Source organism: Pygocentrus nattereri, chromosome 17 (assembly GCF_015220715.1).
Source record: "Pygocentrus nattereri isolate fPygNat1 chromosome 17, fPygNat1.pri, whole genome shotgun sequence".
In the NCBI taxonomy this organism is placed as follows: domain Eukaryota; kingdom Metazoa; phylum Chordata; class Actinopteri; order Characiformes; family Serrasalmidae; genus Pygocentrus; species Pygocentrus nattereri.
In genome coordinates, this window is record NC_051227.1 from 27,814,085 (window position 1) to 27,828,074 (window position 13,990).

At 39.2% G+C, this 13,990-nt stretch overlaps 1 protein-coding gene across 12 annotated transcripts in view; it reads left to right on the plus strand.

The window, feature by feature from the left end:
* tenm4 (teneurin transmembrane protein 4) overlaps positions 1–13,990 on the plus strand; it is a 246,804-nt gene that overhangs the window by 212,322 nt on the left and 20,492 nt on the right. For all 12 annotated transcript variants that reach the window (XM_017696788.2, XM_017696786.2, XM_017696787.2 and 9 more), the window contains 2 exons: positions 4,990–5,162; positions 10,440–10,675. In XM_017696788.2, coding sequence (XP_017552277.1) covers positions 4,990–5,162; positions 10,440–10,675 — 409 coding nt within the window. The remainder of the gene's footprint in view (positions 1–4,989; positions 5,163–10,439; positions 10,676–13,990) is intronic.

Here is a 13,990-nt window from a genome sequence, read left to right on the forward strand (position 1 = left end):
TGGCTACAGTAATTGATCATAAAGGTCTACGAGTGAAAAAGGGACATGGTTAAACAAGTATGGTCAGTTAATTCTAGTTGTATGCAGGGGAAGTGTTGTGGGTTACTAATTTACCTCAGACATGAACAGGTAGTTCCAGAATGTTTTGTGTTTAGGGATTCTGGTGTATTTCTGCCCTTCACTTTTTTCATCGGCACCAGTGTGTGAAAATTTTCAAGTGCTTACTCATGGTTACCTTTTATACTGAGGGAACAGGGAGAACATTCAGGAGCTGTTTCTAAGAAAGTCATTTTCTATCAGTCTTTAGCCGATTGAGAAAGCAGAAGTGCAGAGTTTGAGTTTTGCATTCGTCTTCATTGTAATGTACTGGAGTGCTTGCAGGTATCAGACTCAGGATATGCAAAGTACTGCCACAGCACTATTTTGAAATTCCCTATTGCAGGCAAATCTCTTTACAATATTTTTTCATTTGCACTGTCAAGAATGAGCAACTTCAGTGAAGCACCATCGTGGCTCCTGATTCAAGAATTAGCGTTTTGCTGTATGTTAGCTTCAAATAATGAGCTATAAATTAATTTTAACGTCTTGAGGAGCATTGAATGTATAATATAAGCTGTACTCTGCAATTTCACATTCAGTCATATTCTGTATAAGCTAAGGAGAGTTTCCCTCCTCTATAGCTGCATGATCACCATCAGATGCTTACAGATGATACAGCTCAGATGAATGCATCTAAACCATCATGTATAAGACACAATGCCATGCATTATTTTCCATCAAACTGGATTGTGCAAAACAGTATTTTTTCAATATGCCCACGGAAACAGTAGATTTCTATAGAGTCTTTGCATCTCGCAAACTTAACAGCAGCCCCTTTCATTATGAGAGCCAGAACATCTTGTCTTTTCCTTCAAGGCCTGCTTGAAAGTGGATGTCTGTCACTTGTGTTGTTCCTTTCTAGCCTGGCATGAGGTTTTTGGAACAAAACAGCCTCCTCTGTCGTCTGTCCTCATCCCCCTCAATGGTGTACTCAGGCATGTCTTTTTAGCGCATATGGCAAAAACGTATTTGGTAAAGAGCAGAAAATGACCCTTGATAACTAGAAGTGAATACGCCTCCAGCCTATATTTTTCTCTGAGCATGTATCGTTCCTCTTGTTCAAATAAATTGAAAATAGTCTAAAAGCAGTTACACCTTTTTGTCTCCCCCCTGCTACTTCTTATCAAAACTCATGCTGTCATATCATTTGTTTAATCCCCTTTCACCAAATGAACAGCTGGCATAAAAAATGCGTTAGCTCAATAATTGCTATTAGAGAAGGAAAAAAACAATAATTAACATTAGAAATGGTTCAGTCCCCAAGCTTTTTTAAGCACTTAGGTTCAACTCAGGCTTTCTTTCCCTTTAAGTGGCACAGAGTGGTCTTTGTAATAAAGAAAGCTAGCTTTTTAGTTTAGTTTTTATGATTAATTTATTATTATTTTTTTATAATTAGCTTTGAAGGTTATATTGCCACCTGAGGGGTCAATCTCATAATATGCCAGCAGAACAGACCTCACTATTTATCTACACACTCCAACCTGCGTACAGTACAGGCCCTGGTGGTTTATCATAGCCACCACCTGAATTCATTAAGTCCCTCTGAGGCACGCTAGCCTGAGGACGCACACTAGTTACGTCAGCCCGGATTTGTGGTGAGCCTGTATGCAAAGCAGTAGAGGCAAACACAACAAAGACATCTGCTGAGCTGTCCCCTCCATTACGCTTTATTGCAATTTTGCTGTACTGTGGGGATTGCAGATGTGTTTTTGTTACCGTAATGGAGTTCTGAAGTCTTTGTTGAGTTCTTGCTGCAAAAGTAAATGGCTAATGTTTAGCTTTATTAACAGTTCATATGAAAATGTGGTCAGCATGTCTGGTACTCAGGGGATGGGCAGGCAAGTAAGCAGTCCAGCAGCAAAACAGAGAGAGAAGAGTCAGAGGTCATTCTTGTGACTGTTCTGTGAAAGGGTAGAAATATGAGTTTTCTAAAAAGAACCACAGGTGCCTTCTCTCTTTTCCTTTTTTCTTTGTGTCTCTATCTCATCCCCCTTTGTGTTCCCCTCAGTCTGCTTTGAAGACACTAACAGGCGTCTCAGTATGAGCAGGTTGAAGTTATCAGGGCTGTGTTTTGTGTGTTTGCGCACACCCTGATCTCAGTGTTTTGGTTTTTTTTCAGGAGACTCTGGGGTTCAGTAATCACAGCACAGTGCGTTTGCTGCTTTAAAAAGATACTTTGATTGTACTTTTCTCCCAGCACAAAGTTACTCTGTCATTGTACAGACTGCTAATGTATTCATGCTGACATGGAAATAGACTTCAGCAGAAAGTGCATCTTTCCCATTCCATTACAATTTAAAGTAAAACTTCACTTCTCAACAATTTATCCACATATTTTAGCCTAAGTGTACATCTCCTGTCAACACTGGTCTTGTGGTTATATCTTGCCTGTCAGTTTTGTCACAGTTATGCACAGCCATTACTGCAATGCCAGCCAATTCGGATGTTCGGATGCTTCTAAATTCTTGTGTCTATATATATATATATATATATATATTAAACAAATTTAACAAATATATATATATATATATATATATATATATATATATATATATATATATATATATATATATAGTAAAATGCAAATACAAATGAACATGATGTTTTGTTTTTTTGGTATATTAAAGTCTAACTACATTTATTTTGAGGAAAACAATTATGTTTAAATAACTAACAGAATTCTGACAGTGAGTTCTTGAGGCTAATGCAAAACACCACGTATGTTATCTCTTTGTTGTGATGTCAGCACTCATCAGCACTCTTTCTCAATCTTTCTGGTGTTTAGATCACCTTCAGCCTAAAGGAGTAACAAGCTGTGCTTTTAACAGTTTTAAAAAAGGAAACTGTCAAATCATTATTTTGGCAAAAGCTGTTCTTCACATCAAACAAACATTTTGATGAAGCTAAATATTCCCAAAGACATATTTTGTTGCTACAACTTTCAGATGATAACTTAATAAAGGTAAAAATAACTGTGATCTTAAGTGGTGATCATAAGATAGATAATTACAGTATATTATTAATTACATAAGTTCCTGTAAGTTACGTAAGTCACATAAGTTCCTGCTGTTCCCAGAAAACAGTATGACTTTCTCAGACGTTCTGGTGTCTAGCTTATAGTATTTCAGTCTAAACTGCATATAGAGTCTATACTATTGAACAGTGGTGTTTTTTTTCTTCCTTGATTGAAAAATAATAGTTAGAAATTTTCAAAAGTAAACCAAACTTTTGACAGTGTTTTAACTGGTAGGGGGGCTTAGCTTTCTAAAGTTTCAGCTCATTTGTTAGGTTGGGTTATTGGCTTAGGGTACTGTAGCTCACTTATTTGTCTTATCCTTGTAGGGAATTGGGCCAAAATGTATTCCTAACATGTTTTCCTAACGTTAATATCTTCAGGACATGCAGCTCCAGAGTTATCCTTACTCTCATCTGCTGACTTCTCTCAGAGCTAGTATATATTTAAATGTGAAAAACTGGTGAACCTTTCTGTTACACTGAGTGGATTGGAGACATCTAGGAGTCTTCTTCCTTATCTCATCTTCAGCATTTCTTTTCAATCAAGTTAGATAAGCAAAAGTCTTGCTGTGGCCCAGTCTTTTATCGCTGATTACCTCCGCTTGTGGAAATAAAAGAGGGCAGCCTCATTCTGAGCTTTAATACCACACTGTGTGTTTTCTCCAGAGAACTCTCCACATATCTCTGAAGTCTTTACCCCTAAATCAGATCAGATTTCTCCTCGTATCAGCTCAGCCGCTCCTGTCTTTCATTTCTGCCAGGCAGAGGCAGGAGGGGAGGGGCCAGCACTGTGGACCAGCTGCAGCTATCACTTGTGTTTTGAATGTTATTAGAGAGACAAGGCATGTTGGGGAGAGCTCTACAGGCTTCAATCACGCTGCTGATAAAAGTCTTCCAGTAGATGCGCTCACTCATGATGTTGCAGGATTGGCAGGGCTGAAATAGGACTCATTCTGTTGTGGTTTGCCTAGAGAAGACAAAAGGCATTTGATCAGCTGTGCTACTGTTTATTATGCTGCAGTTGGTTGGCAACTCAGTAAGGAGGACTGTAGTAAACCAAGCTCACCACCCCAGAAGTCTCATGCAGGCTCCAGTCCAACGCTACAGTGTCTCATTTTGGAAATGACAAATGTTTAGTCTTACTCATTTTAGCCTTGTTTTACCAGAGAAGAAACCAGTATAAAATCAGTATAATAATCTGCTGATAAAATCAGTATAATAAAAACACCCATGTGTTGGTCACCTGGATGTTATTTTTGAGTTGTTACTAAACGATCTAATGTACTGAAGTAGCTAGGATCAGGGTTACATTTAGGATTAGGTTTAGGTTTTGAGTTAAGAAAGTTAGAATTAAATTTTTGGGTATTTTGCTGCACTATTATATGACAAATGTAGTTGCATAATTATATATTATGTAAGCAATTTAATTGCTCAGTGGGTCATTCAACAAATTTTACATTTTTTCATCTTTTATGATGTTGATAAATTCCAAAAACTTGACAAAGGATATTTTTCTTCTTCTTTCTTTTTCTTTCCACAAAACAAGGTGATATGCACAGCCAGAAATGTGTATCAGATTCAAATCATAAGTAATATTCTTATTTACAGAAATGCAGTATGGATTATCAGAAAGAAAGGAAATCAGTATCAAATTACAACATGCATTTTAATTGTTGGTGATTACTGGGTTAACAGCTTCTACAGTGGATCACCAAAAAGTGTTAAAAACCAAACCAATCAAGTTTAAAGGCCTTTTGTTTGGAATGTGACAGGGATTGGTAGGTACAGTTCTACTGCTGATCTGATATTGCCAGTGCCTTATATTTCTCTTCCTAAAGCAATACTGTGACCTCTAACCCTCCTACCTCTCTGCAGGTATGACAGTTACGGGCGACTGACGAACGTGACCTACCCCACAGGCAGGGTGAGCAGTTACCGCACAGATGCTGACAATGCAGTGCGTGTGCAGGCTGAAGGCTCCAACAAAGAAGACATCATTGTCACAACCAACCTCTCGGCCTCTGGAACCTTCTACACTCTCATGCAAGGTGGGTGTCTCAGCCACATGTAGGAACATGTGTCTTTATGCTGTGGTATAACACACACATTTAAGCCACTTATCCTCCTGGGTTGCTGGAACCTATCCCTGCAGGCATTGGGCAGAAGGCAACACACTGGACAGGTCAACAGTTCATCACTACAGACACATATATTCACACCTAGGGGCAATTTAGCATCTCCAGTTGACTGCACACAGAGAAAACCCACATGAACACAGGAAGAACATGCAAACTCCACACAAAAGAACCCTGGTCCCCCGACCCGGGGAATTGGACCCTTGCTGTGAGGTGACAGCACTAGCCACTGCACCACCGCCTGCAATGCTACAATAGCTTATTTTAATTAGTAATTTATTTATTCTTAGAAAAAATTGTCACCACTCCCACTTGTTGCACTGACACCTTTGACATGATTACCATTCATTGTCTTGGTCGTTTCATCAGTGTGACCACTTTAATTGCTAGTTAGCCTTCTGCGAATCTGAGAATCATTCATATAGCTATTGGAGCTCATTATATCAAGTTCAGCACGTACAGCAGTACCAGAATAGCATTTTTCTCATCAAAGTTCAGTGTTTTCCAACAGTTTCAGGACATTGTCTTTCAGACGACTGGAGATGTAATATATCTTATAGTATAAAAATATATCATGACAATGATATCTGGATTGCATTACACAGGGATTTTAAACAATAATAAGAGAATAAAATTTGTTCTGACAATATGAGCTCACACTCAAAACTCTAGGAACAGTGGTGGTCTTCAATTTTGTGCTTATCCCACCTTCAATTTTGTGCTTCTACCACAGGAATTTTGAATAGTGAAATGAGCTCAGACTCAAGACTCAAGAACTTTTTTTGTCTGAGAACCAGAGACCAAACAGTTCAGTTTTGTGCTAAATTGTTTTATGTGGATGGGGTAAACAGTTTGTGTCATGCAGTGTTTTTACACCATTTGATAGCTCCAGCTGCTGTTCCAGATGTGTGAACATCATGATTAGTAAATCAATAGAAATTGTTCAAAATGTCTTGGAATAAAATCTCATTGTATTAACATATACTAAAGTTAAGAACAGTTTTTCCCCATAGAGTTACTATTCATACAAATTGTACAGTATGCAATTGGAGGCATCAGCCTTGATTAGAAACATGCCTTAGATCAGTGAAATGAACACAAATAGATGCCCACTGGTCTTTGCTCTGTTGGTAATTCAGAGAACACATGTCACTCATAAAGATAAAAGTAGCTATCGATTTCCTGTCCCTGGCTTTTGTGTATGAGACTGGGCTGAGTGTTCCTGTCTGCTGTAGGAAATCCAATCTTAATCAGTCTGGCCTAAGGACAGAGGGGCGTGTCTGAGGTCATGGTCCTCTAGCCCAGGCCTGTGATTTTTCTTGCATACTTTGGCATTTTGATGTCCTGTTTTGCGGCTGACCAGCAGCTCCATCGATTCCCTATATTCAGCTTTGAACTATCCCTGCCCCCTCAGCGTACTCAAAAGCTGTAATGATTTCTCTGTGCTCTCGTGAGCGCGTGATTTTAAATGCTGCCCCTCCCCCATATTTCGATTCTTCCCACTGACAGCTGCACCTGAGAGACCTTGCGTGTGTGTATGCTCTAGTATTGTTACCACTGGGTGGAACTAACGGTGAGTTCAAAATGATGACCTTGTGGTGGATCTGCTGTAGAGAGAGAGAGGAAGTGACAGTGGGAAAGGGGGCGCAGAGCCAGTTGCTTTGTCGCTAATTAATTCACTCTTGTCTGCTTTGTAAATGGGCACTGAAAACCTGGATATACATTTCTCAAACGCGCTGACCTTGTGGTATATATTGGCAAGTCAAGCGAGTTTGTGGAGTGTGAGCTGGATGTGTGTGTGTTTGCTGCGTAGGTGGCTTTGCTATTATTCAGTTGGGAATTACACACACACACATTTTCTAAGCTGCTTCTCCCTCAGGGTCGCGCAGGGATGCTTGAGCCTATCCCAGCGATCATTGGGCAGAAGGCAGGATACACCCTGGACAGGAAACTAGCCCATCGCAGGGCAGACAGACAGACAGACATACACAATCAGTTGGGAATAACTTGTTATATTATTTTTTTTGTTGTTGTTTTATATTACTGTGCAAAAGTCAGAGACCACCCAAAAGCAAATGTGTTTTTCATGAGATATTCTAGAGGAGATTAGATATAAAATAATCCCTTTGCATAAGGAAGGGGAAAGTCAAGGGGTATTCAATTAAAAAACAATAGGATATTCCAAAACTGGATTTCAGAAACAATTATTCAAAAATTTTAAGAAAGCCCTAACACCCTAGGGTCTCTGGTAGACCACCAAAACTGTCACTGTCAGATAAATAATACTCACAGCTGTCCACCCCAGATTCCAGACCTCAACATCATTGAATCTGTTTGAGATTACTTGGCTCATGAGAAGCAGAAAATACATCCAGGCTGAACTTTGAAGGTGTGGACAAATATCCCTGCAGATTTCTGTTGAACAGAACAGAAGCTGTAACAAGTGCAAAGAGTGGCCATACTTCATATGAAACAAAATATTTAGTTGTTAAGGCAATTTTCTCTAAAATGAATGTTTTGTGCATTTTTCCTGATGCTAAAAAATGAATTTTTTCAGTAGAAAGTAATTAAGGCCGTAAAAAGAGGTTCTGCCAGTTCTGAAAGAAGAGAGAAACTTATGTAGAGTTTTAGAGATGTTTACCACATAACTGCACTGAGTGTTGCAGCTCGACCTACCTTCAGGTTCAGCTTCCCTCCTTACCCTGTCTGCCTCAGACTCAGAGTTCATACTGGTTCCTCTTACTAATGCAGGGATAGACTTACATAACATGCAGTATTACCACAGAAATAGACCTTGATTGTGACTTCAGCCATACTTACATTAATGTGAGTGGACAACTCATGAAGTGGCCCTTCCTTTTTTCCCTTTTTATTTTTAATATTAATATCATAGAATAAAATATAGAGTTTGTCGCTCTTAGTTTACATAAGATTCACGAATGCATGTGTTTTCAGAAGGGAAGGAAAGCTATCTGCAGAGTCCTGTGTGTTTTAGATTGAGCGCTGATGCATAATTAGCGCTGCTCTCGACAAGTCATTAATTCACAGCGGCCAGTAATGAGAGTTTTATTCATGGTGGGCCTTGTTAAAGTGCTGACTGACGCTTACTTGTGTACTGCAGTGGTGGCATTGCTGCGCTGCCCCTCTCCATTTTGCCTTGCCTTGTTTCTTGTCATATATATGATATTAAATGCTCTTCTCCTGTTTTTTCTTTTAATTCTTTTTAGAACTCCCTCTCTTTCTCTGTCTCTTTCTCTCTTTCATGACCATAGACATATACTCTTGACCCTGAAGGTCTCTCTCTCTCTCTCTCTCTCTCTCTCTCTCTCTCTCTCTCTCTCTCTCTCTCTCTCTCTCTCTCTCTCTCTCTCTCTCTCTCTCTCTCTCTCTCTCTCTCTCTCTCTCTCTCTCTCTCTGTGTGTATGTGTCCTTGGACAAAGAGGCTTTGCTTCTGCAGGGCTTTCTAGAGTTACTCATTTTCTTGTAAAGACTTGTAAATAACATCTAACAAGGCTGAAAATCTGTAAATTAAACATAAATTTGTGTCCCAGATTGCTTTTTGAAGTACAAAAACACATGAATTGGAATATATTTCACACTTTAACCCCTTAAAAGTGAATAATAAGCCTTAGTATATAATAAAGGCTTATAATTATTATTACATACTAAGCCGTATTATTCATTTACTGCAAAGACTACAATGCAAACTGTCTGAGCTATTCTTAAGTTACAGAATTGTGTAATAAAACTTCAGGCATGACCTTTTAAGGGGTTAATGGCCTTTTATAGTCAGTCTGATAAACAAACCAATAATAATCTTCTTGCCAGAGTACCACAGTTTGATGAATTTTACAATGCCCAACATCAACATGCTGTTGTTTGGTTACTGTTACCACATAAAGTGTCATTTGAGAAATCAAGTGACCTCCACATGACCTACCTACGTTCCCAGGTATCATCATGTGAAGGAAAACTAGTACAGGTGCTCAGCCAGTGTGGGGATAGTTCAGGATTTGGATGACTATATACCATGCTGTGTCACATCATTCAATAAAAAAGGTCTTTATTCAGTATTGTGCAAAAGTCAGAGAACATCCTTCATTTAATTTCCAATCAAAACTACCATTAAGTACAAGTTATTCATTTTTCATCATCAAGATAAAAAAAAAAAAAAAAAAAAAAAAACACAGAAAACATTTAACAGAAAATTACATAGAAGCCTGAATGGCGAAACTTACTGTAAGGGGGAGCGAGGAGGCGGACACACACGCTGAGATAAGCGAGATTTATTACGGGCAAATCCAGGGTCGTGGTCAAAACAGTCCAGTGTCAATGAGCCGACACGCACAGAGTTAGGGTATGACATAACAAAGACTAGAATCAACACAAACAAAGACCAGGTACAATGAAACAACGATACAAAGACTGGCAAACGCAAGGGGCAAACACCAGGCTTAAATACATGTAACAATGAGGGACAGGTGAATACAATCAGGGGCGGAGTTACAAAACCAAATCATGAGCACATGGACAGGACTGGGAGGGGCCAACCGTGACACTTACTTTGAGTTTTTCAAAGAAATCTGCATTTTTTCATGATCTAGCAAAGCTTACAATGTGTAGTTTTTTGTGTCACACTTTAACTTTTTGAGCAGAAAAACATATGAAAGGGAATATATTCTACAGTTTAGTGGCCTATTGTAACTTAAAAACAAATCAATAACCACAATTATTATAATCAACTACCGCAACTTAATAGATTTTGCTGTGCCCATTGTGGAATTGCATGCAGGCTGGTTGGGATAGTGTAGTGATTAACACCTCTGCCTTCTACGCTGTAGACTGGGGTTTAATCCTCACCTGGGCAAACACCCTACACTATACCAATAAGAGTCCTTGGGCAAGACTCCTAACACCACCTTGGCCTACCTATGTAAAATGATCCAATTGTAAGTCGCTTGTATTGCCAGTTGTAATCCGATAAATGTAAATGCAGCCTGTGGACATGCAAATCCAGCATCTCTGAATGTGTAATGTTATGTATATATGTGTTCAGTCTGATAGGGTTAAGTTCTTCAGATTTTTTTCCAGTGTCAGAAACAGAGTTGTGTGAAAGTAGTGCAAATGTTATTGACTGATCTTCAACCACACAGACTGTAATTCTCTTGCTTTGCTCTTTTCCCATCACAGAACAAGTAAAGAACAGTTATTACATTGGGCTGGATGGCTCTCTGAGGTTGGTTCTGGCTAATGGCATGGAGGTGTCCCTGCATACAGAACCCCATCTACTCTCAGGCACGGTCAACCCAACGGTCAGCAAGAGGAACGTCACTCTACCCATAGACAATGGCCTCAACTTGGTGGAGTGGAGGCAGAGGAAAGAGCAAGCCAGAGGACAAGTGACTGTATACGGACGCAGACTGAGGGTGAGTTTCACACACACACACACACACACACACACACACACACACACACACACACACACACACATATATATATATATATATATATATATATATATATATATATATATATATATATATATATATGACCTCATCTATTTGACCTCACATCTTTACAAGACAAAAAAAATATATATATATATATATATATATTTTTTTTTTTTTGTCTTGTAAAGATGTGAGGTCAAATAGATGTGCTTTTCCACCAGATGTTGCAGTACATTTACAGACCTGTGATGATTTTGTCACTAATTCCATTGCCAAGTGAGCCATACTGTGCTTGAGTACCCATGCTGAATTTGTTGCTTCTTCTTATAGGCTATTGTGAAAAATTTCCAGTCAGAACATGTACTAAATGCAAGTTATTTATTTTTCAGTGTCAGGAAGAAAGCAGGAATCATAGTTAACAAAGTCGATTGATATTTTTTTCAGTATTTAGTGTGTCTAGTCATTACCTTTATTACAACTTCCATTCTTTTAGGAGACTTGCTCAGTTTAGATAGCTAGGAAATCTATCAAGGAAGTCAGTCAAAGGATTCTAGGCTCTAAAGTGGACAGTCCATTTTTCTGAAAACACCAGCAACACCATTTTTTTTTCTATTTTCTTTTTCTCAGGAAGATCTTCTTGACAGCTACATGACTGTTCAGACCAATAGCAATAAGTTGTCTTCTCAAAGTAGTATAATGGAAAAACCTGTGATTTTTTTAGACTTAGAGAAGTAGAAGTAGAGCCTGATTTTCTTGTTTCTCTTAAAAATGAATGCTTTAAGAACTGTTAATCTGATGGTCACATTTCTGGAAAGTTTTGTTTTTTTATCCCCTTTTCCCCACTATATCTAATCTTCTTAGACGTATCTCCTGAAAAATGAATAATTTGTACTTAATAATTGTCTAGAGTGGAAATTAAATTGACGAAAGTGTGGTCTGTGACTTTTGCCCAGTACTCTGTGCCCTGAATGCATTGATTTAACAAGGCAGATTTGTCTTGGCTTTCCTACACTGAGGACATTTTGTCAAAAAATATGGACATTTTGACTGGAAATGTTTTCCAATAGTCTAAAAGAATAAATAAAAATATAATAAATTCACAAAAAATATACAGGAGCAAACAAACATAAATGCATGTTACAGCTGGTGCACCTATTCTGAATATGTGTACTCATCTTTGTCAGACATATGTAAATGTGTGAACGTTCATCATATGCATTCGCAAGGAAGAAAATATATCCATGGTCTTTTCTTCCTCTGTCAGATGGTGACAGACACGTACACGTTACACAGACACTTGTTTAGATTTACTCTTCTCTGCCCACACAGTCAAATGGGATACAATCTCTGTTTGTATCCACACACATCATCATAAATCCCTGAGGCGTGGTACATGCCCACACCCCTTTCACACATAAAGATAGTGCCCAGTGTGGCCTGGCAAACACAGAAACATAAACACACACCCCACAAACCCAGTCTGGCAGTCAAGCTCTAACAGAGAACAGTAATTGCATGGCCGTGCTGTCTCGGCGTTGGCTGGGTTAACTTCACACAGCTCCGACGCAGTGACTCATCTAAGCACATAAGTCCCTGTTCTGGGTGTAATTGCCTCTTGATTATAATCTCTCTACCCTCGTCTCAGCGCTCTTGGACATTATTGAAGAGGCCCATGCAGTGCACCTGTCTTTTAGAATGATAACCATTTTTATGGCTGCACTGTGGTGCTCTGACCCAGCCCCAGCAGTCTCAGAGCCGTCTGCCAAGGTCAGGTTGTGTGTAACGTGTGTGTGTGCAGCTCAGTGGTCAATCCATCATGCTATGGCATCCTGCTTTGTGACCCTGAGGGCTAGGTCAATGCCTGGGGCAGTGATGACTCCCCTGATGAATGGAACCCAGAGGCTTTCCTCACTGTACCACTCTGACATCTCCATCCGTCTACTGACTGTCGCACAGCTACGATTGTGTAGAATTCACCACAAGAGTGCGAATGCCACTATAAGCCATGTTTCAGCCACTGGCCTTATTGAGCGCAAGTGGAAGGGGCACTGAGTTGTGTCACATCAGATCCACAGAAACTTTTTTTTTATATATATATATATCAGCAGAATATGCAGAGTAACATGGGCGTTTTCATTTTAATGTGCACATGTAATTAATGTTCAGGTGGGAAACTGGGAAACATATATTCTTTTCTTTTTGTCAGTGTCATACGAAAACCTCCTGGTCTCTGACAACCAATAGAAATAGTCCAACTAATTTAAAATTACTTTTATTAAAAACATATTTTCCCTCTGCTGTGAAGTTACTATTTGAGGATTATGAGGTTTTGTTATGGCACCAACAATATGCTGCATTTTACCACACTTCTGTGGGTGAAACATTTCCACACTTTGGATATGTTGCCTTCCTTTTTTCTTCTTCCTTTGCTGATTTCATCATTCAAAACACACAATTCCTTCTTTTTTCACCCAATTTAGTCATGTCCATTTCCTCCCACCAGCTAGATGTCCCCCATCTCACAGTGTTTCACAGCTGTGGCATCCCCAAGATGACGCTCATAATCTCCTGATAGATCCAGCTTTAGCAGATTGCTTCATATCTTCTCTAATACTGCAAAAAAACTTAAAAGCTTTTGAAGTGAAATCTCTTCCACAACTTCTTATATTGATATCTCTCAGAATGACCACATGTATTATATGTATATTGTGAACCATCATAGAGAGTTTTCTTGTTAAAAGTATAAATTTGTGTCAGTTTTTCAGAATCAGTGTCATTGACTTTTTCAAATAATTACTACAACCCCAGTAGTAACAGAACCCAACATCTGCACAACCCTGTTGCCACACAGCTTGGCTTATGCAGTAATAACAGCAAGGTGATGGGAAAACCACATTGGCTGCCTCCCATCTCTGCTTCCATTGAAAGATGACCCATCTGTGATCTCAACCATGGCACAGTGACGATCTAGATTTATTCAGCATAAATTACTTTCAAATGCATCCAGCCTGTGTGTTTCTGTTTCCTCTAGCTTTGGTGCTTATGTAAATGAGGTTGATCCAGGGTTAAGGCTGCAGGAAAGTTTTGCACATCCAGCCAGTGGTGGACAGTCAGTCGCAGGGATCCATGTCTCCTGTTTGGAAGGGAGAAAGACAATGTGTGGAATAGGTGGAGGGCCTCAGGGTGTGTGCATTTAGACATGAGAGCAGTCTAATGGTGAGAACAGAGATGGACCTCGCTGGAATCATTAAGTAAACTTGAGTGCCATGTCAAATGACATTGTGTCATATT